This window comes from Zootoca vivipara, chromosome 14, assembly GCF_963506605.1.
Source record: "Zootoca vivipara chromosome 14, rZooViv1.1, whole genome shotgun sequence".
Taxonomy (NCBI): domain Eukaryota; kingdom Metazoa; phylum Chordata; class Lepidosauria; order Squamata; family Lacertidae; genus Zootoca; species Zootoca vivipara.
In genome coordinates, this window is record NC_083289.1 from 35,514,759 (window position 1) to 35,537,735 (window position 22,977).

At 46.3% G+C, this 22,977-nt stretch overlaps 2 protein-coding genes across 7 annotated transcripts; one reads left to right on the forward strand and one right to left on the reverse strand.

The window, feature by feature from the left end:
* Window positions 1-218: 218 nt before the first annotated feature.
* On the forward strand, window positions 219-6,461 carry ANTKMT (adenine nucleotide translocase lysine methyltransferase). Of its 2 annotated transcripts, none has more exons than XM_035132254.2 (6): window positions 219-1,430; window positions 3,254-3,417; window positions 4,422-4,526; window positions 5,022-5,162; window positions 5,409-5,459; window positions 6,140-6,461. In XM_035132254.2, the coding sequence occupies exons 2-6, from the start codon at window positions 3,256-3,258 to the stop codon at window positions 6,326-6,328; spliced, it is 648 nt and encodes a 215-aa protein (XP_034988145.2). In that variant the 5' UTR covers window positions 219-1,430; window positions 3,254-3,255; the 3' UTR covers window positions 6,329-6,461. The 2 variants fall into 2 exon arrangements, with proteins under 2 accessions (XP_034988145.2, XP_034988146.2); XM_035132255.2 differs by having other exon boundaries at window positions 219-308.
* Window positions 6,462-6,559: 98 nt separating this feature from the next.
* Window positions 6,560-22,191, reverse strand: CCDC78 (coiled-coil domain containing 78). Of its 5 annotated transcripts, none has more exons than XM_060282405.1 (15): window positions 22,007-22,191; window positions 21,208-21,360; window positions 20,545-20,631; window positions 19,303-19,482; window positions 18,852-19,004; window positions 18,440-18,490; window positions 16,645-16,733; window positions 16,469-16,547; window positions 14,670-14,795; window positions 13,854-14,071; window positions 12,778-12,952; window positions 11,974-12,017; window positions 10,390-10,456; window positions 9,177-9,277; window positions 6,561-8,155 (listed from the first exon to the last, which is right to left on the reverse strand). In XM_060282405.1, the coding sequence occupies exons 1-15, from the start codon at window positions 22,082-22,084 to the stop codon at window positions 8,029-8,031; spliced, it is 1,728 nt and encodes a 575-aa protein (XP_060138388.1). In that variant the 5' UTR covers window positions 22,085-22,191; the 3' UTR covers window positions 6,561-8,028. The 5 variants fall into 5 exon arrangements, with proteins under 5 accessions (XP_060138391.1, XP_060138388.1, XP_060138390.1 ...); XM_035131445.2 differs by having other exon boundaries at window positions 6,562-8,155; window positions 21,208-21,339; XM_060282406.1 differs by lacking the exon at window positions 6,561-8,155 and adding an exon at window positions 8,262-8,358.
* Window positions 22,192-22,977: the final 786 nt, after the last annotated feature.

Consider the following 22,977-nt stretch of genomic DNA (forward strand, 5'->3'; position numbering starts at 1 on the left):
TTCCCACAGTTCCCTGTGAAGAGGGCTTGACTCTGGGAACTGTAGCATTGCGAAGAGGAGGGGGGCTAGGGACCTCCAGCTCTCAGCACCCTTAACAAACTACAGCTCCCAGAATTCTTGATTGGGGGGGGGGAGCCATGACCGTTGAAAGGGGCCTCATAGTGTTTAAATGGATGGCGCGAGCAACGGAGAGATCCCTGGCTCTTTCTCCCTGGCGGAACTTAATGTGCCTAGAGTGCCTGTTTCCACACGGAGCGTCCTAAGGAACGGACTGACGGAAACTTGGGCGAACCAGGCTTCCGGGATAGGTAAAGTGCGCGTCTTCGTGCTATGCTCATGAGGGGCGGGTGACCCGGAGGAGGTGGTCTTCCGCCCCAAACGCGGGCTTGTTGGTGCCTAGAAAGAAACAAAAGAGCGAGATCGCAGCTGGAGAGCAATGCTTTCCTGTCCCTCCCGTAGAAACTTGCCCTGTCTCTTTATCCCAGTTGACTTATTTATTTAGCGAAATTTATATAAAGCTACTCCGTGGGGAGGGAGGGAGGTGCATTCTGTCCATTTTCAGAGGCACTGCTCTCTTTCTCCCTGCCTTTTATTCTTACACATCCCACCTCGCGTTCAAGGATCTCAGTGCAGCGAACATTATTTTTGCCCCCTGGCCACTTCATCCTCGGATTGGGTTAAACTGAGAAAGAGGTTGAGCGGCTCAAGGTCATCCGCGGGCTGCCGAGGAAGATGCAAACCTGGGTATCCCTAGTCCTAGTCTGGAACTCTATAACCACTGTGCTACACTGCCGCTGCCCGCCGGTCCGTCCGTCCCCCCGCGGTTTTGTAGTGTGGTAACAAATGAAAGTTGATTGTTGATTGATTGATTGGATTGAATTGTAAAAAAGAAGTGGGTGGAGGAGAGAAGATTTTTTTAAAAAAGGGACTTTGCAGCTGGAGCTTTAAGGTTGATGCAAAGGTTGACATTCTAATGTCAAAATTGCTAAATTTGGTAATGCTGAGAAACAGAAACAGGGTCAATGCCCTCTTCTCCCAAATAATGTTTTGAAGGCATCAGGATTCCCCAACTTATCATCTGTCTTTTGTCTCACACTGCTTTTCTGATTGATTTAAAGAGGCATTCAATAGTAACGTGGACTGGAAAGGTCTGCATTGTTATGTTTTTCAGTGGGGGGAAAGTCCATTTTTAGAAATGCAATTGTTCTGTAAATTAACGCATAACCTACAGTGCAGACCTATGCATTCCTGCTTGGCAGTAAGCCTCACTGAGTTCAATGGGACTTCCTCCCAGGAAAGTGTATATAATCTAGTGAGTGATTACAGAACAGATTCAGCAAATGAAATGGATACATTACTAATTAACCGTGCAATCTATACATATCTATTCAGAAGGAAGTTCCACGGAGTTCAATAGAACTTACTCCCAGGTAAATGTATATAAAATTGCAACTTTAATCTAAAATCAACATAATCAATTTGACTCATCCTAGAAAGCATGAATATTTCAGGCACTAATAATTTTTTATTGTTGTTTTCACTGCTTTTCTTAAAGTTTTAGTAATATCAGGGAAGAGTATGCTACTGAACTTACCACGTTTTGCAATATTTTACAAGTTTTTCAATAAAATAAATTTCCACATAATGCTTTGAATTTGTTTGAATTTCACATTTAAACAACATCATAATCTCACAAAACCAAGAAATTTCCTGGTTCCAAATTTTCCTGAAAGCATACATCACTGGTATTTGTTATTCAAACAGTTTCCCCTGGCCTTTTGGCATGGTGCCCCATAAAATATGTTATAATGCTGCACTAGTATATGCTTCTAGTATACATATGAAACACACTTAATGGTTTGTTGTAGTTTTGCCTCAGGCTTAGTGAGCCGAGTGCTATGAGTAAAGATCAGAATGGAGAATATTGGAGGCAGGACCTTCCTTGGTGGTGATGAACCCACAATGGTAGAACTCTGCCAAACTTCCTCCTGCATTTAAATGGGCTCTAAAGACCATTTTTATTACTCAAGGCTTTTAATGAGTGACATTCTACTGGCTTATATGTTATGTTGATGTGTGTGTTTACATGTTTTCTTCTGTTTTGAATTGTGAATTTAAAAAAACACCAAAATTTAATCATGTAAGCTATCGTGGGTTGTGGGTTGTTTGTTTTTTTAAAAAAGATTGATGTAAATGAGAAAAAGGAGTGGAGTAACCCCCATGAAGTTACAGCATTCGTGATTTTTTAGCAAGAAAAGGCAAGTAAGAGAGGAGACATGATAAAGGTAAAGGGGCCCCTGACCATCAGGTCCAGTCGTGTCCGACTCTGGGGTTGCGGCACTCATCTCGCTCTATAGGCCGAGGGAGCTGGCGTTTGTCCGCAGACAGCTTTGTCATGTGGCCAGCATGACAAAGCTGCTTCTGGCAAACCAGAGCAGCGCACGGAAACGCCTTTTACCTTCCCGCCAGAGCGGTCCCTATTTATCTACTTGCACTTTGACGTGCTTTAGAACTGCTAGGTTGGCAGGAGCTGGGACCGAGCAACGGGAGCTCACCCCATCACAGGGATTCGAACCGCCGACCTTCTGATCAGCAAGCCCTAGACTCTGTGGTTTAACCCACAGCGCCACCGTGATTTTTTAGCAAGAAAAGGAAGTAAGAGAGGAGACATGATAGAGATGTGTAAAACTATGCACAGTGTGAAGCAGGCATCCCCAAACTTTGGCCCTCCAGATGATTTGGACTACAATTCCCATCATCCCTGACCTGTTCTGGTCCTGTTCACCCCTGACTGGTCCTGTTAGCTAGGGATCATGGGAGTTGTAGGCCAAAACATCTGGAGGGCCGCAGTTTGGGGATGCCTGGTGTGAAGAAAGGATATGGAGAAATGTTTTCCCCCCTTATACTACTAGAATTTAAGGGCATCCAACAAAGCTTCTTTATACAGCACATGGTTAAAGTGTAGGGTTTGTTGCCACCAGAAGTAGTGAGGACCACTAATTTGGATTGCTTTGAAAGATGATGAGATGAATTCATGGAAGATATGGCAATCAATGGCTTCTGGCCATGAGGGCTATGTTCTCTCTCCATATGCCTGGATTATGTCTTGAATCACAAGTGGAGGGAGGGCTGTTGCACTCAGTTCCTGTGTCCTGGTTCCCCAGACACATCTGGTTAGCTATTGTGAGAACAGGATGCTGGGTTGGATGGCCTTCGGCCTGATCCAGGTGGTTCTTATGTTCCCCTCTTGCAGACATGGAGCCCGAGGATGCTGAAGAATTGGCAGCTGAGTTGCATGGAAAGCCTGTGGATGTCTGGGACCTCTTGCAAATTGCAGCAGGCACTGGCTTGACTGCCTATGTTGTGTGGGCAGGAATTCTCATGCCAGGATTCCGCAAAGTGCCTTTAAAATTACAGGTACATAGCAGACGGTTTGCTGTGACATTTGAGGGGAAAGCAGCACCGTTAACTGGCACATGATTATTGTGTTGGGAGGGAACTTCTGTAGGCAGGACTCTCCCTTATGAGACAAACAGGGGTATTTGGAAATTTTAAAAAAGCACAAACACACTGAAGATGACTCGTGGATTTGATTCTGGTGGCCAGATATCTGAAATGCTTAATCACAGTCTGTATCAGGTTGCCTTCCAGATGCTATACCCTGATGTGATGCTCTTCAGTTGCCATCAGCCCCAACCACCACGGCTGATGGGAGTTGTAGTCCACCAACATCTGGTGAGAATCATGCTGGCTTCCTTATTTTAAGGCAGCAGTGGGGAACCCGTGGCCCTCCAGATGATGTTGGACTCCCAACAACCACTGCCAGTATTAGCAGTGGTCACAGATGACAATTGTAATCCAACGACAGCTGAAGGGACACAAGTTCCCCAACCCTTTGTTGCCAACCAGAGAAGTGTCAAAAGATTCTCCCCCAAAAATATAATTGGATGCCCTTTTGCCTATCTGTTTGAGTAGGCAGATAATTGATTTGGCTCAACACAAGACGGTCACATCGAGTCAGCTGCTCCCTCTTCCAAGTCTGGTTCACCCATGAGCACACACACACACACACCCCGGCGGCACTAGCAAGGCTGTGCTGCCATCAGCCCCAGCATCATATGAGGCTGGTGAGAGTTGTAGTCTAACACATCCAGACAATAACAGATCCACAAAGACCAGGGCATTTTTTCAGCCGGAATTAATCGGAACTCAGTTCTGACACCTCTCAGGTGGGCACCATTATTGTCATTATAAGAGAACAAGGGAGGTGTTGTGAGTTCCAGCACCACTTTTTCTAGAAAAATAGCACTGACAAAGACTGTTTTAGAGTCTTTCAGGTCCCATGTATATTCCCTACCCCGGAACTCTGTGGCCCTTTCCAACTCAGAGCTTGGCCCTCTCTCTCTCTCCTCCTCATCCAGGTGCCGTATGTCCCAGCAAATGCCAATCAAGTGGAGAATGTGATGTCGCTGCTGAAAGGGCGCTCTGGGAAGATGGTGGATTTAGGGTCAGGCGATGGCAGAATTGTAAGAGCAGCGAGCTTGTTTCTTGATGGTGGCATATTCCATGAAGCTGGGTGGCCCACTTGAAAGAACTACATTATATAATAATTTGGACCCAAAGGGAAGGGTAGACCAGGACTAGGGAACCTTTAGCCTTCCAGGTATTAGTGATTTAAGTAAACTTCACAGATGGTGTTAGCTTCTGAGGAAATGCTTGATCAGGGCTAGATTCCAAAAAAAAATGATAATGTTAGAATCTATTTACAAATGCATCACTAGTTATATCTGGGCTAGATTAGGTGTGAGGAACCTTTGGCCCACCAGGTGTTACTGAACTACAACCCCCACCAGCCTTAGCAAGCATGACCAATGGCAAGGGATGCTGGGAGTAGTAATTTGAAGGTTCCCTACACTTGGGCCAGATGGATAAATAGCCTGACCTGGGGCAAAGCAGCTCTCCTGTGTTTCTAAGGATCACAAATGTGGTCAATAAAATAAGTGCCTTGGCTGTGTTTCCAGGTGCTAGAGGCTTACAAGCAAGGCTTCAGACCCGCTGTTGGCTATGAGCTCAATCCATGGCTCTTACGACTTTCAAGCTATCGTGCCTGGAAGGCTGGCTACTATGGAAAAGTTTCTTACTGCCGGGACGATCTTTGGAAGGTGAGACAAGAGGCTCCATGAAATGGCGCAGATAATCTGGGGGTAGTGAGAGGACACACGACACATTGGCTGCCGGTGTTTGTCAGCCTCCTCATGAGCCAGGCTGCAAAGTCCGGCTGTCAGGTAGTTTTTAGGCCAGGATAGGAATATTTTTAATTCTAGGTGCTAGGCTGGGTGCTAGGGATTGAAGGTGGGCTTCAGACATTGGATCAGGTTAACCAATCGTCTTGGTTCTCTCTCTTAAAGGTCGATCTGTCAGACTGTAAGAACGTCACTGTGTTCTTGGCACCTAGCGTGGTAAGCATATTTATTTACTATTCCTATGCCTATATAAAGCCCATAGCAGCTTGGGACCAGATTACTTGCAGAATCATATTACACCATATATGCCAACTCGACATTGACCTGTTACAAGGAACTTTGGAACTCCCTGCATGTTGACATCAGGCAGGTGCCTTCACTCTACTCTTTTCGGCATTTTTGTTTAGGCAAGCTTATCCAGCCATGCAGAATGTTGACATGTGTTTTAATCTCTTTTTAAAGTTCTGTTGATTTTAATTCCCCTTTGAATGTTTTTAAACACCTGTTTAAAACTATATTTTCTTGATAATTGTATTTTTATTTTTTTAAAAAAAACCAGTTAGAGGTTTCCGTACAGTGGTATATATATGTAAGTGCAGTGGTATATATATGTTGTTTAATAAAATAGAGTTGCTTTTTAACGAAGCAGTGTAAAAATGCTAAGTGTGTTGCATAAAAACAGCAAAAACAAAACAATAAAATTCAGAGACCTGCAAATCTCAAAGGATGCTTGCGTTTTGGTTCATATATTGTTTTGGGAAGTGCTGGAGTGTTGACTCCTTTCTGAGCTCTGGCAATCTGAGAAGAGAACCAGTGGCTGATATTTATTCCAGACTTTAAAAAAAATAGGAACTAACACCCTGAATAACCCAGACATTTCCCTTCCCATTTCTCAGTTGCAGCTTCTGGAAAGGAAGCTGCTTGTGGAACTTCCGGATGAGGCCCGTGTGGTGGCTGGGCGCTTCCCCCTCCCCAACTGGACACCCACCAGCATGGCTGGGGAAGGTTTGAACAGAGCCTGGGCCTACGATATCAAGACTGTACGGCAATCCGAGCAGGAGAGACCAGAGGGAAGCACGGTATAAGAACATGTCCTCTAGGAAACAAGCAGACACCTTTGCAAGACGGACAAGGGCTGTTTCCGGTGGCTCAGAGAGTGAAATGTGCTTCTTTCCAATTGTTGGCCTTGACAGCCCTTTATAAGCTCTGGGGTATGGGTGGGTGGGTGGGTGGGTGAGGGAGGGAGGGAGGGAAGCAGGCGGAAACAATGAGATGATTTGTCAAGGGAACTCACATGGCTTCCGTAACTCCTCCTCTGAATCCTGCTAATTCTGGAAACTCATTAGAACCTTTGCCGCACGATGGGACAGGTTTATCTCTTCATTGTGGAGTAGTGTGTGTATATATATTTATTTTCTTATAATGAACTTTCACAGCACTTATATTTTTTCTCATCTCTGTGTGTGGTCCAGTGGGCTGCTAAGATCTTATTGGGGTAGCAAACCCATGCCATGCCTCAGCTTGGAGCTTTGGTTGTGAAATAAAGAGAACTGTGATTCTCGGGATGCTGAGGATTAATGTACCAGATAGTGATTTATTTTACTAACATGGTACAACTTCAGATTTCTACACATGGTGGTGTGGTTTGCTGTTGTTGTTTAGTCGTTTAGTCGTGTCCGACTCTTCGTAACCCCATGGACCATAGCATGCCAGGCACTCCTGTCTTCCACAGCCTCCCGCAGTTTGGTCAAATTCATGTTCGTAGCTTCAAGAACACTGTCCAACCATCTCGTCCTCTGTCGTCCCCCTTCTCCTAGTGCCCTCCATCTTTCCCAACATCAGGGTCTTTTCCAGGGAGTCTTCTCTTCTCATGAGGTGGCCAAAGTATTGGAGCCTCAGCTTCACAATCTGTCCTTCCGGTGAGCACTCAGGGCTGATTTCCTTCAGAATTCATGGGACTCTCAAGAGTCTCCTCCAGCACTATAATTCAAAAGCATCAATTCTTCGGCGATCAGCCTTCTTTATGGTCCAGCTCTCACTTCCATACATCATGTATGTTTGTATGGTTTGCAAACTACTCTAAATCATGGTTTGGTGTTACACGGTAATTCCCATATAACCAGGGTGGGGGGGGTGGGGGACTTCAGCTGAGTTTAGTTTCGCTTTCAAAGGCCGTCATTTGAACCAGGGTTCGTGGTTTTATTCCAACCAAGGTTACTAAACAAGTTACTAAACAAACCAACTTTTCAAGTTCGGCCGTGAAGCTGGCTTGTTTCATTAACCATTTCACTGGAACATGATAATAAGCATCTGAATGTCAGGCGGAAAATTGGTTAGAGTAAGACAGAAGGGAGAGAGAATGCAATGGAAATACTGAAAGAAGCAGCAAATGCAATTGGAATGTAAGAGCTCACAAGATGTTGTGAAATGAGTGTCTCAGACTAGGGTTCAAATCCTTGCTCCACCACGGTTATTGGTGGATGACAGGCATGGTTTCTCATTCTAGCCTACCTCCCGGGGTTGTTATGAAGATAATTTGGGGGTAGCATATGGGTGGAATAACAGCTCCGAGCCTCTTAGACAAAGGGCAAGATTTTTAAAAAATGAAAGACAAAAATGGTTGCTGAAAGGGCTTCACTGAGCCACTTGCTTCCTGGAGTCTATTCTGGGGGACAGATGTACTGTATACCCAACCATTGCAGTCCACCTGCTGTTCAGGCCAATGTGCCAGTCCTCCTTGAGGATGCTACAAAGCCTTTTCTTCCCATAGCTTGGGTGTCAGTGACTACATTTCATTACTGAAATTCCTCTTGGGTTTTGAAGTTGCCAGAGGGTTAGAAGCTCCTGCAATTAGTTCTTCGTGGCTGTCTATTCCCAGAAGTTTCCTCAGCCTCAGGATCTCCTGCTTGTACCTGCAGCACAACAGCACAGTGAAAATGGCGTTAACCCAGTTCTGCTGTGGTTGCAAACCTTCCCTACAAGGGGCTGATCAAATCCAGTGGGAAGAGAATGTTAAATTCAGGTACCAAAGGTGGATGGAACCGCTTGAGTAATGAGCTTCCATGTGGCTTCCTTTGGTGGCGAGGGACTGTGAGAGCAGAGTAGGCTTGGTAGTCTATGTGGGGGAGACAGTAGGAGGACATAGACTTATCAAGGCCACCTGGTTCTCATGACCAGAAGGTTTCCTGGGCTATGTCATTTATATCCCAACTTAATTGCCTCTAGTTTCCTCATCCAGCCCAAGTTTTATAAGGTAATGGGGGAGATGGTACTGCTGTTTTTCAGCCCAGTGGGGTCAGGTGATTGGAGGAACCAATAAGGGCCTGGCTAGCCACTGTGGGTTAAACCACAGAACCTAGGGCTTGCCAATCAGAAGGTCGGTGGTTCGAATCCCGCGACAAGGTGAGCTCCCATTGCTTGGTCCCTGCTCTTGCCAACCTAGCAGTTCGAAAGCATGTCAAAGTGCAAGTAGATAAATAGGTACCGCTACAGCGGAAAGGTAAACGGTGTTTCCATGTGCTGCTCTGGTTCGCCAGAAGTGGCTTTGTCATGCTGGCCACATGACCCGGAACTGTATGCCTGCTCCCTCGGCCAGTAAAGCGAGATGAGCGCCACAACCCCAGAGTCGTCTGCGACCAGACCTAATGGTCAGGGGTCCCTTTACCTTTACCTAGCCCTATATTACTGTTTCACCAGGCTGGACTCCTCAGTTCAGGAAACTTGGCACTGAGTGGAGCTGCTGAAGAGACTCAACACCCAGAACAAGGATGGGGAAGTTGTGACTGGGAAGGCAGCCCTGGGGCTGTAAAAGATTTGCCCATTCCTGCTCTATACAAATGTTGAAGTGGTAGGATTATTAGACATGAGCTGACGGGAGAGCCCCATGAAAGATTTTGACAGTTAAAGCCTCACCCAGGTGAAAAGACCTCTCACCTTACAAGGTGTTTATCCACATACTCCTGCAGTTCGGCTACCTGCTCTTCTGCCACCATCGCCCGTGTCAGCAGCTGACTCCTTTCCTTTTCGAGATCCTCCTGAGGTTGGGAGAAGGCAACCATAGAGGCAGGAAGAACAAAAAAAGGATGGGTAGACTGGCAGATTTTCATTTTATTTGTATAGGCCACTTTTCCACCCATATGTTTTTAAGGCAGCCCACAGAGTTTAAAACAATGAAACGGCACTCCCTGCTTGATATATGAGAGAATCCCATCTGCATTGGCATTCTGCTGGCTTTTGAAGATTCACCTTTTTACACAGGCACTCCCTTGATATCACTGCCTCTTGTTTTTAATCACTTTGCTGCTTTAATGGGATTGTTCAATTGCCTGCTCTGATTATGGATGTTTCTCTTAAAGGGGGTTGTTTTACTGTGTGTTTTAATTATGGATTCCTATAGTTTAATGCTTCCATGGTTGGTTTTTATACTTTTGAACTGCTCAGATGCCTGGTATGGCATTAAGCAGTATAAAAATTAATAAATGATAATGAAGTATCAAGGACGGTACCAAAACCACTCTGTCCTATAAAACAGAGGTAGCCAGTGTGGTGCCCCCCAGATGCAAAGTAGATGTTCTGCCGCTCAGCTGTGCTTTGTGGCCCTGTGCTTTTGGCAGATGAAGAGAAGAGCACCCCATTTCACACAAAGACCCAGACTGCCAAACACCCCCTTCAGGTCTAGATTCAGGAAACATTGCCTGGCCTTTACACCAACATATCCGTGTGGTTTCAAGGGGGAGTTTTTATTTGAAAATATGTGCTGTCCATAATGGATGGGGGTAGTTCAAGTTACTTGAAAGGGGGAAGAAAGAGCAGGTGTGGATTGAAATCCATACTTAATCCTTACTGCACGCATAACTTAAATTGAGTTTTAAGTCCTGCAGGCTCCCCACAAGCATCTGGTTGGCCACTGTGAGAATAGGCAACCCAGTCAGATGGCTGGGGTACAAATAAAATTATTATTGTTATTGTTATATGCTGGACTAGATGGGTCATTGAACTGATCCAGCAGAATATGAATATGGAATATGATTTCTCTCTCTCTCTCTCTCTCTCTCTCTCTCTCTCTCTCTCTCTCTCTCTCTCTCTCTCACACACACACACACACACACACACACACTGGCCTTACTGTGTTACCAGAGTGTTTTACCTGTGTGGTTTGAGTGAACTCTCGTAGTTGTTTCCGGAGCTCAGCCCAGCCCGCCTCATCCAACATGCTGAAAAGAAAAAGGAGCAAAAGGGAACTGGAAAGAGCCCTGTCAACAAGCCACCCATTTCTGCATGTGACTGCTCAGCCTCCATATGTTTTTGGCTTACAACGCCCATTATCCACAGCCAGCACGTCCAAACTGGGCTGGGAATGATGGGAATTGTAGTCCAAAATATCTGGAGGGGACACCAGGATGGTATGAAATTAAGAATGTTTCCTGGAGGGCACAAGTAATTCACGAGCTGGTATCATTCCTTAAAAAGACAAATGAGAACTAGATGACTGGATATCGGCACGAGATGACCTAATGTCCATCTGGAGGGCACCGGGTTGGCAAAGGCTGCTCTATCTCTTGCCCAGACCCTCAGGAGTAGCTAACATGGTGCCCTACAGATGTTGCTGCACTCCAGCTCCCGTCCGCCCTAGCCAGTGTGGCTCACGGTCACAGGGTGGATAGGAGCTGGGAGTCCAACGATATCTGGATGGCACTGTGTTGTTGGCTGCCCCTAGTAGAAATATATTCCCCCAAAGATGGTCAGATGAGCAAATACAAAGTCATGTTGGCAGCCCCACATATTGCACGAGGCAAAGCATTCTCTAAAACAATGGGCTCTGGCTGGTGAGAAAGGGAGGGACAGAAACCCTGGAATGCAACTCTTCCATTTATGTATTTGCAAGTTCCATTACTATGCTTCTGGGTAAATCCACTTATTTCACTGGGGTGGCTTAAATCATGAGGATAGGTGATCTAATTGTGAGGAAGTATGCAGGCAAGCCGTGGGAAAGTTCTTCGTAGCCTGTCCGGGGACTGCATAAGCAAAATATAGGTCACATTTGATGTTCAGGGAGTTCTGACTGTATAGAAAGGATGGTATGAACCGAGGAATGCATTGTGCGCCGGTTAACATAGAAATTTGTTTAGGGCTGTAATATCTCCCTCTAGAGGTCGTGTTAGCTGCTGTAAACTCAGGAGAAAGGAAAGCAATTTCTCCTGCATTTCAGCATACCAAAGTCCATTACAGTGGTACCTCGGTTTATGAACACAATTGGTTCCGGAAGTCTGTTCATAAACTGAAGCGTTCATAAACTGAAGCGAACTTTCCCATTGAAAGTAATGGAAAGTGGATTAATCCGTTCCAGACGGGTCCGCGGAGTACTCAACCTGAAGCGTACTTAACCCGAAGCATGGGTGTAATTGGTTCCGGAAGTCTGTTCATAAACTGAAGCGTTCATAAACTGAAGCAAACTTTCCCATTGAAAGTAATGGAAAGTGAATTAATCCGTTCCAGATAGGTCCGCGGCGTTTGTAAACCGAAAATTCGTAAACTGAGGTGTTCATAAACCGAGGTTCCACTGTACATTATGTGGATGTGGTGTTTTGTGCTACTATGTTATGTTTCATGATGTGGGTGTGTGGTTGTGGTATTATGCTATGTCAATGTGGTGTTACATTGATGGAATCCAAGAATGTTTGGAGGATTGCATATTCCCCAGCCCCTATGTACAGTAAGAAACAGTACTTACTGCGGAGGTGATGTCCCTGAGCCAGCATTTTGACTTAACTTTACCTGTAAGGGAAAGCAGGGGGGAAGATGGATGGATTTGATTAAAACTTCCATTTCGGAGGCGTGGAGTCTTTCTCAGCCTGAGGGCCACATTCTCTTCTGCACAACCTTCCTGGGGCCACAGGCCACTGAGCGGCAGAACCATGAATATCAATGTTACCTTTGTACAGAAGCCTAGTTTCTAAACAAACTCACTCACCCTTCTCCATACATAGAAACAAGTGGCTTTATCAGAATTCAGGGACAGACAGTGGAGAAAAAAGTCAATGAAGGTGTAGTACTGCAGGGCTGGTGAGTGAATGTGGACTGGGGAAAGAGGGCGTGGCCAGGGCCCAAGGGCCAAACAGAGAGGCTCCTCCATTAGAAGGGCCCAGCGTCCAGGGAACATAGCTGCCAAGTACCCCGTTTTCCCCGGGAAACCCCCATTTTTTCTTACCTTTTCCCGGCGGTCCCCCGTATTGGTTCCTCTCCCGTTATTCTCCATTATATTCTCCCGCTGGCGGCCATTCCCCCCCCCCTGATTTGCCCATCTATGGGCACCGAAAATGGCCGGCGCTGGCTTCGAAAGTCGCGTCTACATATGTCTGGAAGTCTGGAAGACGCGACGTCCGGTGTCAGCGGCGGCCATTTTTGGTGCCCATAGATGGGCAGAGCGACACTGGAAGTGTCTACGCAACTTCCGGTGTCACGCGGCTGCCGGTCCCGGATTCTGCAGTCCGGGACTTGGCAGGTATGCCAGGGAACAAAGTCCACCCCTGTTCACCTTCATCTGCAGTTCGTGCAGTTGGCCCTCCAAGCTGGCTTTATCCTCCCGCAGCCGGTTCAGCTCCTGAGAGGTGCTCGTCAGCAGCTCGGCATCCGTGATGGTGAAATGGTGTTCTGGTGGGCCAGGATCCAGATCGTGGCTGCCCAGTGACCGAATCTGTTCACGCTGCATCCTGCAAGCACAGGGGTTACAAATCAGCCCTTACGAGAAAAATGTGGATTCGCTAACCACATATTCACAGTGATACGTAACACATGTGCACATGCACACACCACCTTAAAAGTCCTCAACAAGTTTTATTGTAAATTTGCATAAGCCAGAGAGCCCTCTTCATCAGGCGCATCAAAGACAGCTTCCATGTGTGTTGAGATGAACTGATGAATTGGCTGTTAGGGAGGCGCAAAAACCGAAAAGGATGGAGCCACAGCTTCAGCCACTGTAGGATTTAACTGCCAGCACTATGGGGATTGCCTCAGTTCCAGACACTGTAATGTTGCTTATAGAATGGAAGTTGAAATGTGCATGAGAAGGTTGGGATGTGAAGGTTGTATTTGCAAGAGAACATGAGAGAAGGATGGAACAACACATTCGCAGGAGATATTGCTACAGTATAAGGAAGCAGGAGGGAGGAGAAGAGTTTTGATGTCTCACGATGAAACCCAGTAGACTTTAGTAGAAGGAAATATTGCCAAAAATAGACAGAACTGTCCCTTTGCTTCCCTTTGGTGGTAACTATAAACGCATGTGCTGTTCTCATATTTGGTGTGCCACCCCTCAACTACCGTACTTGCTGGTTGAGGTGGTGTCACACTGGCCTTTCAGTGCCTAAATAAACATCCTGTTTTACTGACAATTGATGTCTGAATTCTACTGGTCATTGCAGTCAGCCCCAGGGTAGTGGATCCCAATATTTCCCCAACAGTAGGGGCTAACTTTCTGCACTAGGGGATTGCCTCTTACCATGGTTAGGATTTAACCACCACCACTAGGGGAATTGCCTCTGCTATGGCCACTGAAGGAATAACTGCCGGCGCTAGAAGGATTGCTGCCTTGCAATGTGGCCTCTCCCCTACCTGTATGCAATGAGCAGGCCCTCGTGCCTCTTGACCAAGTTCTGGAGGCGCTTCTTGTAGCCGCGAGTGGCTTTGGCCAGCTGTTCCTCCCTAGACTTGTACGAAGCCCGGATGTCCTGCAGCATGCCATCCACAAAGCGCTTCATGTGAGCCGGTTTGAAGGCGGTTTTGCTGGTCCCTTTTGCTGCAGCGGCAACTGACTTGTTGTCCATGTGCTCCTTGAAACACAGAGACGGTCTCATATGTTAGCTCAGTGCAGGAGTGGGGAATCTTTTTTCAGACCAAACGCCACAGTCCCTTCTGGACAACCTTCCAGATGACACATGACCCTGGTGGGCGGGACCAGAGGCAGAAGTGGGTGGAGCAACACATGCAAATTCGGGGTTCATGGACACATTCCAGCCAGGCAAAAGCACCCAAAGAAGGTGCATAGCAGAGCTGGTAAGGGCTGTGGCTTTGGAGGCAGATAGAGAAACCATGGGCTCCTCCAGACCTGAGGGTTCCCCATTCATTTATTTTGAAACTGGGAATGGGAGCACACAAAGTGCTGTGAGGAATCCAGTCTCCAGTGACCCTAAATAATCCAGGCACAGGAAAGGTTTCCCATTGTCTCTTCCTGACTCACTGGTCCGGGCTTGCCCTCTTCCGAGCTCCATAATTCTGCCACTATCCTGGTTGGGATTGGAAGACAGATGGTGTGGCCATCAAAGCCCAGTACTGTCTGCTTGGACCACCACCAGCTGCTCTGGGATTTGGTGGAGAAGATCCAGGCTCCGGCACATCTGCCACCCACCCACCCCAAAGGGAACTGCTCACCGCCAGGTCTGTGATGTACTGAAGGAGCCGCGACCTGTACTCCTCGTTCAGCTCCTTCAGCTGCAGCTGAAGCCGGGAATTCTCTGCCTCCACTTCTTGGAGCTGGCTTTGGGATGAGAGTAATACCTGCGAGCAAAACGGCACACAAATCTTGTTGAAGTATGAGAGGCCATCATCTGTATTGGCATTCTGCCGGCTTTGGAGGTTGCACCTGTTTACACAGGCATTCTCTTGACCTGAGCCTCCTGTTTCAACTGCTGTGTTGTTGTTTGAATGGATTGTTTTATTATGTACTAGTAGACCAGCGCCTAGTGTTGTTTGGGATTAATATGAAACCAAAAAAAGTCAATTCGGTTTTGAGCGATTCTGTCCGCCATCTTGGCATCCAGTTGTATCCAAACCTAGATGAAAACCTGCTCCTTGACCTCAGGAACCATCATACAAAATTTGCTTATGGTGTCCTAAAAGGTGTCCCAACGCACAGCAAATAAACAAATTCCCAAAATCTATAGTAGATTTCCATTAGGGATGCTTATGTTTTAATGGGGTTGTTTGATTGTATAGATAGTGTAATTATTATGGGTGTTTGCATTTTAACGTTCGTGTAAATTAGTTTTAATATTTTGCAAACTGCTTAGAAGCTTCCTTTGGCAATCACGCGGCATATAAATTAATAAATAAGAACAGAACATGTGCATATTAGAAAACGGTACCTTGCAATGCCGAGGCATTTTCACAAGGCCTATTTAAAAACAAATAAATCAAAAACTGATGAGGAAATGTGGCAAACTGAACTTAAGGTTGGAGCAAAATGAGAAATTGAGAGAAGTCAAAAGTGACAGATTAATCCATCCCTTGAGGGAGGGGGATTTGTGAACGAGAAGGCAAGAGGACAAGGAAGGAGCAAGCATCTAAATTCGGCTCATCTCATTTCTCATTTGTTGCTCTGTTTCCTGAATTTGTTATTACACTGGCTTTAGATGTTTTCCATATGTGTACACTGTCCTGCACTGCATGTGGAAAAGGTTTCTGATGTCAAGGAACATTAAATCTGCCACCCACAATCTGATGCAAGCTACTTGCAGAACATCTGTCCAAAAGCATCACACCTGCAATCTGTAAATTAAGAGCCCATTCTGTAAACTAAAAGTCCGTTCCACACTAGTAAGGAATCGATCCTTCCGTGTGACAGCACCTTCCCTCTGGAACTCATTGGCATTTGGCAAGCAACTTCATTGTATTAACTGTGTGTTTGAGGATGTTGCATGAAACTGCTTTTAGGTTCCCAGGCTTCAATAGCCTATTGAGAATTTAAAGTTGTAGGAGTTCATATGGATGAGCAAATCTTTCAATTGTTGTTTCTCATTTTTTCGGTCTTCAGCTCTCCCCATTTCCACCTAAGTTTGTGATCTATTTTTTTAACCCTCATGAAAACCCATCAACCTTTTAGTGCAAGTTTCTCCAAACATATACATGCAATTTTACTCAACTTGCACATTTTTGCAAAGCAGTGTTCCCCTATAGAATGCATTTTTATATGTTCTTTTCAACAATACGCTCACACTTTGCCCAAATATTTGCATTCTTCATACACATTACTTGGCTGGAGAATGGCATCGCAAAAATGTGGAGAAGTGCCTGTTTTGAAGGATGGCTGGGTTTTGGCTGGCATTTTGTTTCAGAAAGTGCAAATTAGGTCAATGTGCCTTTAAATGTGAATTGAACTTCTCCCCCATCCCTAGTGATACATAAATCCTGCTGACGGTGTAGTTCAGCTGTGACTTCCAACGTTTCCTTACCACTGACTGTTCCGCCAGCTTGTGCTGCGTGTTCCGGATCGCCTTCTTGGCCTCCTGCAGCTCCTTGCCCTGGGTCACCCTGCAGAGACAAGGACACCCTGCAGTACAAGTTTGCGTTGAATATAACCCTCTGATTCGCTCGGGGGGGGGGGCCTAGGCTGGGTGCCCGTACTTACATTCTCTCCTCTAACTTCTGCTGCTGTGAGTTGTACATTTCTTTCATCTTTTCAATCTGTGCAGTGATGTGATCCTGGTTTCCAAGAAGCTTGGAGGTGGGAGAAGAACAGAAGAAGCGGTTAGTAGGTTAGTTAACATATTGAGAACGTTAGAAGAGCGTGCCAGATCAGGCCAATGGCCCATCCACTTCGGCATCCTTTTCTCCCGGTGGCCAGCCAGATGCTTGCAGGAAACTCTCAAGCAGGACCTGAGTGCGAAAGCACTCTTCCTTTCTGTTGTTTCAGGCAACTGGTATTCAGAAGCATTACTGCCTCCGACTGTGGAGGAAGCGGATAGTCATCATGACTAGTATCCACTGATAGCCTTTATCCTTCACAAATTTGTCCTATCCTCTTTTAAAGCCATCCAAGTCGGTGACCACCATTGCCTCCTGTGGGAGCAAGTTTCAGAGTTTAACCATGCTGTCAGAGGGTCGTCGTGGCTACTCTAGAGTAACTCCGCCAGAGTCCAGTTTGTCTTCAAAGACGTTTATTGTGCTACTTATTTACAGTCCAGAGACAGCTTAAAACATGACCTCTCATCCTGAATCAGAATCCGGCAATGGCGTACGTCTGTTCCTACGCCAGCAAAGTAGTCGGGGCACACCAAAACACCGCCCCCTTGACCTGCGTTGCGGCACTCTCCTTACTTCTGGCGCCAGAAGGAGCGATGCCCTTTCAGCTTCCTTCCATGAGCGGTCAGTGCCCTGGCTCTGCAACATCCCTGAGCATCTGCCTGCATCCCTCCGCCCCCAAGCTTTCCCATTGTTCCTCCCTCTGATTTCTCTCCCCCTCCAAGTCTCTCCCTCCCCCTCTGGCTGCTTCAGAACCACTGGTGCTCTCTGTACTTGACGAGGTGGACATCAGGATGATGGGGGCTGGCTCCCTGTAGGGCGTCACCCTTACACATGCACTTCATGAAGAAGGACTTTTTTGAAAATCTGTTTCTGAATCTTTCAACATTCAGCTTCATTGGATGACCATGAATTGTAGTGTCATGAGAGGGGGAGAAAAAAATTATCTTTATCCCACTCCAGGGGCAGAGGAAGGGGGTGTGGTGGGAGCGGCTCGCCCCAGGTGTCTTCGCTGAGGGGGGGTGACATTTGGCGCATCGTCCGCCTGTGATTCCCAAGCCTACCCCGACTCTGAGCCGTCAGGGGAAGGGGGGAGCTGCACCGCTTTGCCAGCAGCATCCCTCCTTCCCCCTTCGTTTTGACAGCTGGGGGAGGCTTGGGAGTCGCAGCGGGCAGAGTGCCTAATGTCCGCCATTGGTGGCTCGCTCTGCCCCTGTGGGTGGCTCGCTCCGCCTCCGGCTGCAGGGCGCGCACACTGCTCCATGCACCCGAGCGGCTATCCCATGCCTGGGAGGGCACCCTCCACAAAAGTCCCAAAGCGTGCCCGCCCTGGGCCACGCAGGCATATGCTCCACTGCTGTCCAAATCGAAAGTTCAGTTCTGCAGATTTCCACACTACAATAACAATCACTCGTTCATTCATTTTAAAAGTCCTCATGAGAATTCCAGAGCATTTTGGTGCAGATTTTTTGTCTAATGTACAGTGGTACCTTGGTTGTCGAACTTAATCCATTCCGGGAGTCCTTTCGACTACTGGAACCGTTCAAAAACCAAGGCACGGCTTCCAGCTGGCTGCAGGAGCAAACTGATGTGAATTTCTATCAGGCACCAAAATGCTTTGCTTGGCATCTTGTGCTCGCCCCTCTCTCCAGAGCACAGCACAATCACCATCGCACACTCACACTTCTCTCCAGTTTCCGCCGTTCATGTTCGGAAGCCACCACCTCTTCTGGCTATGGCAAGAAGACACAGAAGACAGCGTGCATTAGATTTCTGCATACGAAAGAGATAAGGGCATCAGAAGCACTGGCGGAGGAAGAGGAGTGCGGGGGGAGTGCACCGCCCCTGGCAGCGCAATCCCGCCCCCAGGACATGTGCTAGCCCCACCCCCGCCTGCTCTCCGCCCTCCGGTGCTGGAGCATGAAGCTCCACCACTGATCAGTGCATCAGGCCAAAACCCTGTCTAGTGCAGGACTCTGTTCTTGCAGCAACAAACAGCAAGGACAGCAGGATCACATGCAACTGCCCTGATACCATCATGAACACACCATAAAAAGGACATGGATGGTCCCTTAGATGGCCACAAATGCATACCTTCACTTTGCGGGCAGAGAGGCGGTGCACCAAGGCTCGCAGCCTTTCCAACTCCACAGAACCCTTGTTGGTTTGAGCTTGGGACTTGGGGCTGTTGCCTCGGGCATTGGCCAAGTTCAATAGCTCTCTGCTAAGCTCTTCATTCTTAGCGACCTACAAAGCAAAGCAGGTGAGTGTGTTATGGAGCTGCTGGTCTTCCCTTGCGTTGGGAGCCAGCTATTTCGAGCTGGCCAGTTTTCAATTTCTAGGTGTTGGAAGTTTAAGGAGCTGTTTTGGGTGCATAAAACCCTTTACAGCCATCACCACGTAGTGCCCTCCGGATGTTTTCGGACTACAACTCCCATCAGCTCCGCCCAGCATGGCCCAACCATGGATGATGGGAGTTGTAGTCCAAAACATCTAGATTGCACAAGGATGGAGAAGGTTTCCGTGGAAGATAAGTGGCCCATACTTCCTGTTCGTGCTCCTTGCCCAGTGCAAGATAATTGCTCTTCAGAACAAGATATTCGTCTGCCAGCTCCTTGCGGTTGGTCTCTAGGGCACTCAAGCGCTCTTGTAAGGCATCACGCTCCCCAGTTGTCTTCTCATCATGTAGCTCCACTTCCAGAATACGGCTCTCGAGGGCCAGGATCTGGGAAAGCAAATTCCAGCGAGGGAAATGTATGCAACTGTCATAACATGGCTTGGGGAGAAGGGATATTTGTAAAGATCATTGTCTTTGATGCTCAGCATAGCTGTTTTCTTTTTCTTTTTGCAAGTGGTTTTACATTTAGAAACCACTTAGAGGCCATTTTGGCAATTCAGTGGTGTATAAATTAAATGCAGATGATGATGGCAGCTTTTGTGTGGCTTTTATATTTAAAAATAAATAAATCAAAACAAATGCAGATTCATTTTATAATATTCACATACCCAGCCATATCTCGTTTCCATCCTACAGCTAGACATTTCTCTTTTGGGAAAGATACTCTGGCATACGAAATATATACAGTATACTCAAGGACCATTATTTCCCGTCCTGTTTTATGTAGCAATTGTCTATATCAATCAGTTGAGACTCCCTATCCCTGGAGAACTCGTGCTTTCTAGTGCAGAGCAAGATCTATATTACTTATGTTCTAAAAACTTGGGGGGGGGATTTGAGGGGTCTTGATAATAAATGTGGGCTGGTCCTATGAACAGGATTGTCTAGGAAGCTGCCCACTGATCCATCATGCCCAGTATAGTCTACACTGACTGGCAGCATTCCTGGCTGCCCTACCTGCCCTGTCCCTCTTAGTTAACCCCAGTGGGCCATTCTGGGCCAGCCCTGCTCTTCAGAACGACCCTTCAAGCCAATCCTCAGTGGCTGACTCACCTCCTTCCCCTCTGATTGGCTCCAATCAGCACAAAGGGTGAGGAGGCTCATTTTCATAGGCTAAAAAGTTCCCCTGTCAATCTGATTGGATGGCTTTAGGAAGCTGCTGCAGAAATGGTAACAAGTCTTTAATCCCCTGTGGCCCTGCTGGACTACTATAGCTCTTTCCAGCTTCTGCATCTGGTTCTGCAAATCCTTGCCCCAGTTCTGCAAAGAATCTTGGGCACTGTCATGCGGTGAGATGATAAAGAAAACGATGGGTTGGGAGTCCATGAACTTTCACTCAACGTAGGCCCATGGAAATGAATAAACGTGACAAAAAGTTATGTCAATTACCAGATTCTTCAGTTCAAAGTTTTCTGCTTCATGACGCTCTCTCATTTTGTTGGTCTCAATCTGGAAATCAACAAAGTCCTTGGAAATCTGAGAGGAAAGGAACATGAGAGCATTTGGAGATGAGTCACATGGAGTCAAACCAGCGTTCATGAGATCATGCACTTAATGGGAGGTGAGAAGGGGAAGGGCACTTTTAACAAACTCTGTTCCAAAAGGAATTATTGTGAAAATAAGAAATATTTCACCACATTGCGAAAGTCCACCCCTGTCTGCACTGCTTTTAGAGGTTTTTGGAATTGTTTTTAGAGTGTTTCTATCTGTTTTAGAATGTTGTTTTTGTTTTGTTTTGTTTTGTTTTGTTTTGTTTTGTTTTGTTTTGTTTTGTTTTTAACTAGGATTTTTGTTTGCTACCCTCCTTGGGGATGAAGAGCAGCATATAAATACAATAGATAAAATAAATAATAAAATTATGCTGGTTAGGGTCTGAGAGTCCCTGTTTCCTCACCATGATTTACAAAGAAATCCTGGCCTACCTCACAGGCCTGCCGTAACCATGACCAAGACACTGTGTGTGGAGCATTTTGAACAACTGGATGTGAAGGGGAGAGCAGCAAAGTGTTATTAATTGTCTCTGCGCAGCAGGGACCTTGCCCTATGCCGTACCTTGAGTTTTTCCTCTTCACTATGAAGCAGTCTCGATGACAAGTCGGTTTTGGAGCCACTGACCTGCCCCATTTTCTCCTGCAGCTCCCCAATTTTGGCGTAGAGCCTCTCGTTCCTGTCTTGCAGCTGAACCTGCATGGAAGGAAGGAAAGCCTATTCGGCCCACGAAATTCAGACTAGGCATAGGCAAATTGGTCCAATTCAATTTATCTTATTTTCCCATATTTCAGATCTTAAATTTAATTTCCTTATCGGTTTGTTTGGGGGCGGGGAGTCCTCGTGAAAATTCATCTGCATTTTAGTACCAAATTTTCCTAGTAAATACATTTTTGTATGCCTTTTGCCTAATATACACGTTTTTTTTTAAAAAAAACCATTTCCCCTAATATATTGCATTTTAATTACAATTATTATTATTTCTACTGTGTTTGTAAGTCACTTTGAGCAATGTTTATGAGTAAATGGAGAAATAATAATAATAATAATAATAATAATAATAATAATAAATGATATCAAATAATAATAATAATAATAATAATAATAATAATAATAATAATAATAATAAGTTGTAGTCCAACAAAGACCAAAGAGGTTCAAAAGCCATCTCAGAGGTTGGATGGTCATGGATGCTTTTTAGCTGTGATTCATGCATTGCAGGGGGTTGAGCTGGATGACCCTTGGGGTCCCTTCCAATTCTTCAATTCTATGAGTCTATGATTCTAAGGCACCAGGAGGGAAAAGGTGGAGGCTACGGGAAGCAAGAAGGCAGCAGAAGACTCGTTTAAAACCAAACACTTACGTTTTCATTGCTGAGGCGCTGAACTTGCTCTCGGAAGGTGCTAAGACGGCTGCTCTCAGTCTCATTCCCCAAGTCCATGTGGTCCAAGGGTTGGTGATGGAGGGCTTGGCGCTTCAGCTGCAAGAGGAGAAAACCTGTATGAAAGCAAAAAAGGAGTGTACCCGAAAGATGATCTTGCCTGTGTAGGAAAGGGTTGCTATCAACTCAGGTTGCTAATGGGTGTGGCTTTCACCTTGTTAACAAGGTGGAGCAAATGAGAGACTCAGTGTTATTTGTGATTATTATTTGATCGGAGGAGGCCTTGGCCATTCCTTGTTACAATCCAGCAGTCTTGAATGTGTGCCATGTGCTGAATTTGGTGCTTGTACCATCTTTTGAATCCTGGTGGGAAGCAATATCTCCTTTCCATTAGGGAGCTGGGTATGTTTAGCCTGGAGAAGAGAAGGTTAAGGGGTGATATGATAGCCATGTTCAAATATATAAAAGGATGTCATATAGAGGAGGGTGAAAGGTTGTTTTCTGCTGCTCCAGAGAAGCGGACACAGAGCAATGGATTCAAACTACAAGAAAGAAGATTTCACCTAAACATTAGAAAGAACTTCCTGACAGTAAGAGCTGTTCGACAGTGGAATTTGCTGCCAAGAAATGTGGTGGAGTCGTCTCCTTTGGAGGTCTTTAAGCAGAGGCTTGACAGCCATATGTCAAGAATGCTTTGATGGTGTTTCCTGCTTGGCAGGGGGTTGGACTGGATGGCCCTTGTGGTCTCTTCCAACTCTATGATTCTGTGATTCTAGGTGGGTTTCATCCCATTCGTTTACGATGCAATATTCATTTAAAGGTCCAGCTAGCTTCCAAACAATGCGCAGGGAACCATGAATGAGTTTGTGCAGGGGGTGGGGAAACTTTAGCGGCCTGAGGTCCTTCATCAGCAACTGGGGTGGGGTGGGGTGGAGCTTGGGCCGTATATGCCA

What these genes read in the sequence shown, in the direction of transcription:
- ANTKMT (XM_035132254.2), top strand. Translation starts at nt 3,256, where the DNA reads ATGGAGCCCGAGGATGCTGAAGAATTGGCAGCTGAGTTGCATGGAAAG. An exon ending in GGTCAGGCGATGGCAGAATT is followed by an intron (nt 4,527 to 5,021) that starts GTAAGAGCAGCG and finishes CTGTGTTTCCAG; the next exon opens with GTGCTAGAGGCTTACAAGCA. An exon ending in TGTTCTTGGCACCTAGCGTG is followed by an intron (nt 5,460 to 6,139) that starts GTAAGCATATTT and finishes CCCATTTCTCAG; the next exon opens with TTGCAGCTTCTGGAAAGGAA.
- CCDC78 (XM_060282405.1), bottom strand. Translation starts at nt 22,084, where the DNA reads ATGGACTTGGGGAATGAGACTGAGAGCAGCCGTCTTAGCACCTTCCGA. An exon ending in TCAGGGACATCACCTCCGCA is followed by an intron (nt 10,457 to 11,973) that starts GTAAGTACTGTT and finishes TTTTCTTTTCAG; the next exon opens with CATGTTGGATGAGGCGGGCT. An exon ending in GTGGATAAACACCTTGTAAG is followed by an intron (nt 8,156 to 9,176) that starts GTGAGAGGTCTT and finishes GTTGTGCTGCAG; the next exon opens with GTACAAGCAGGAGATCCTGA.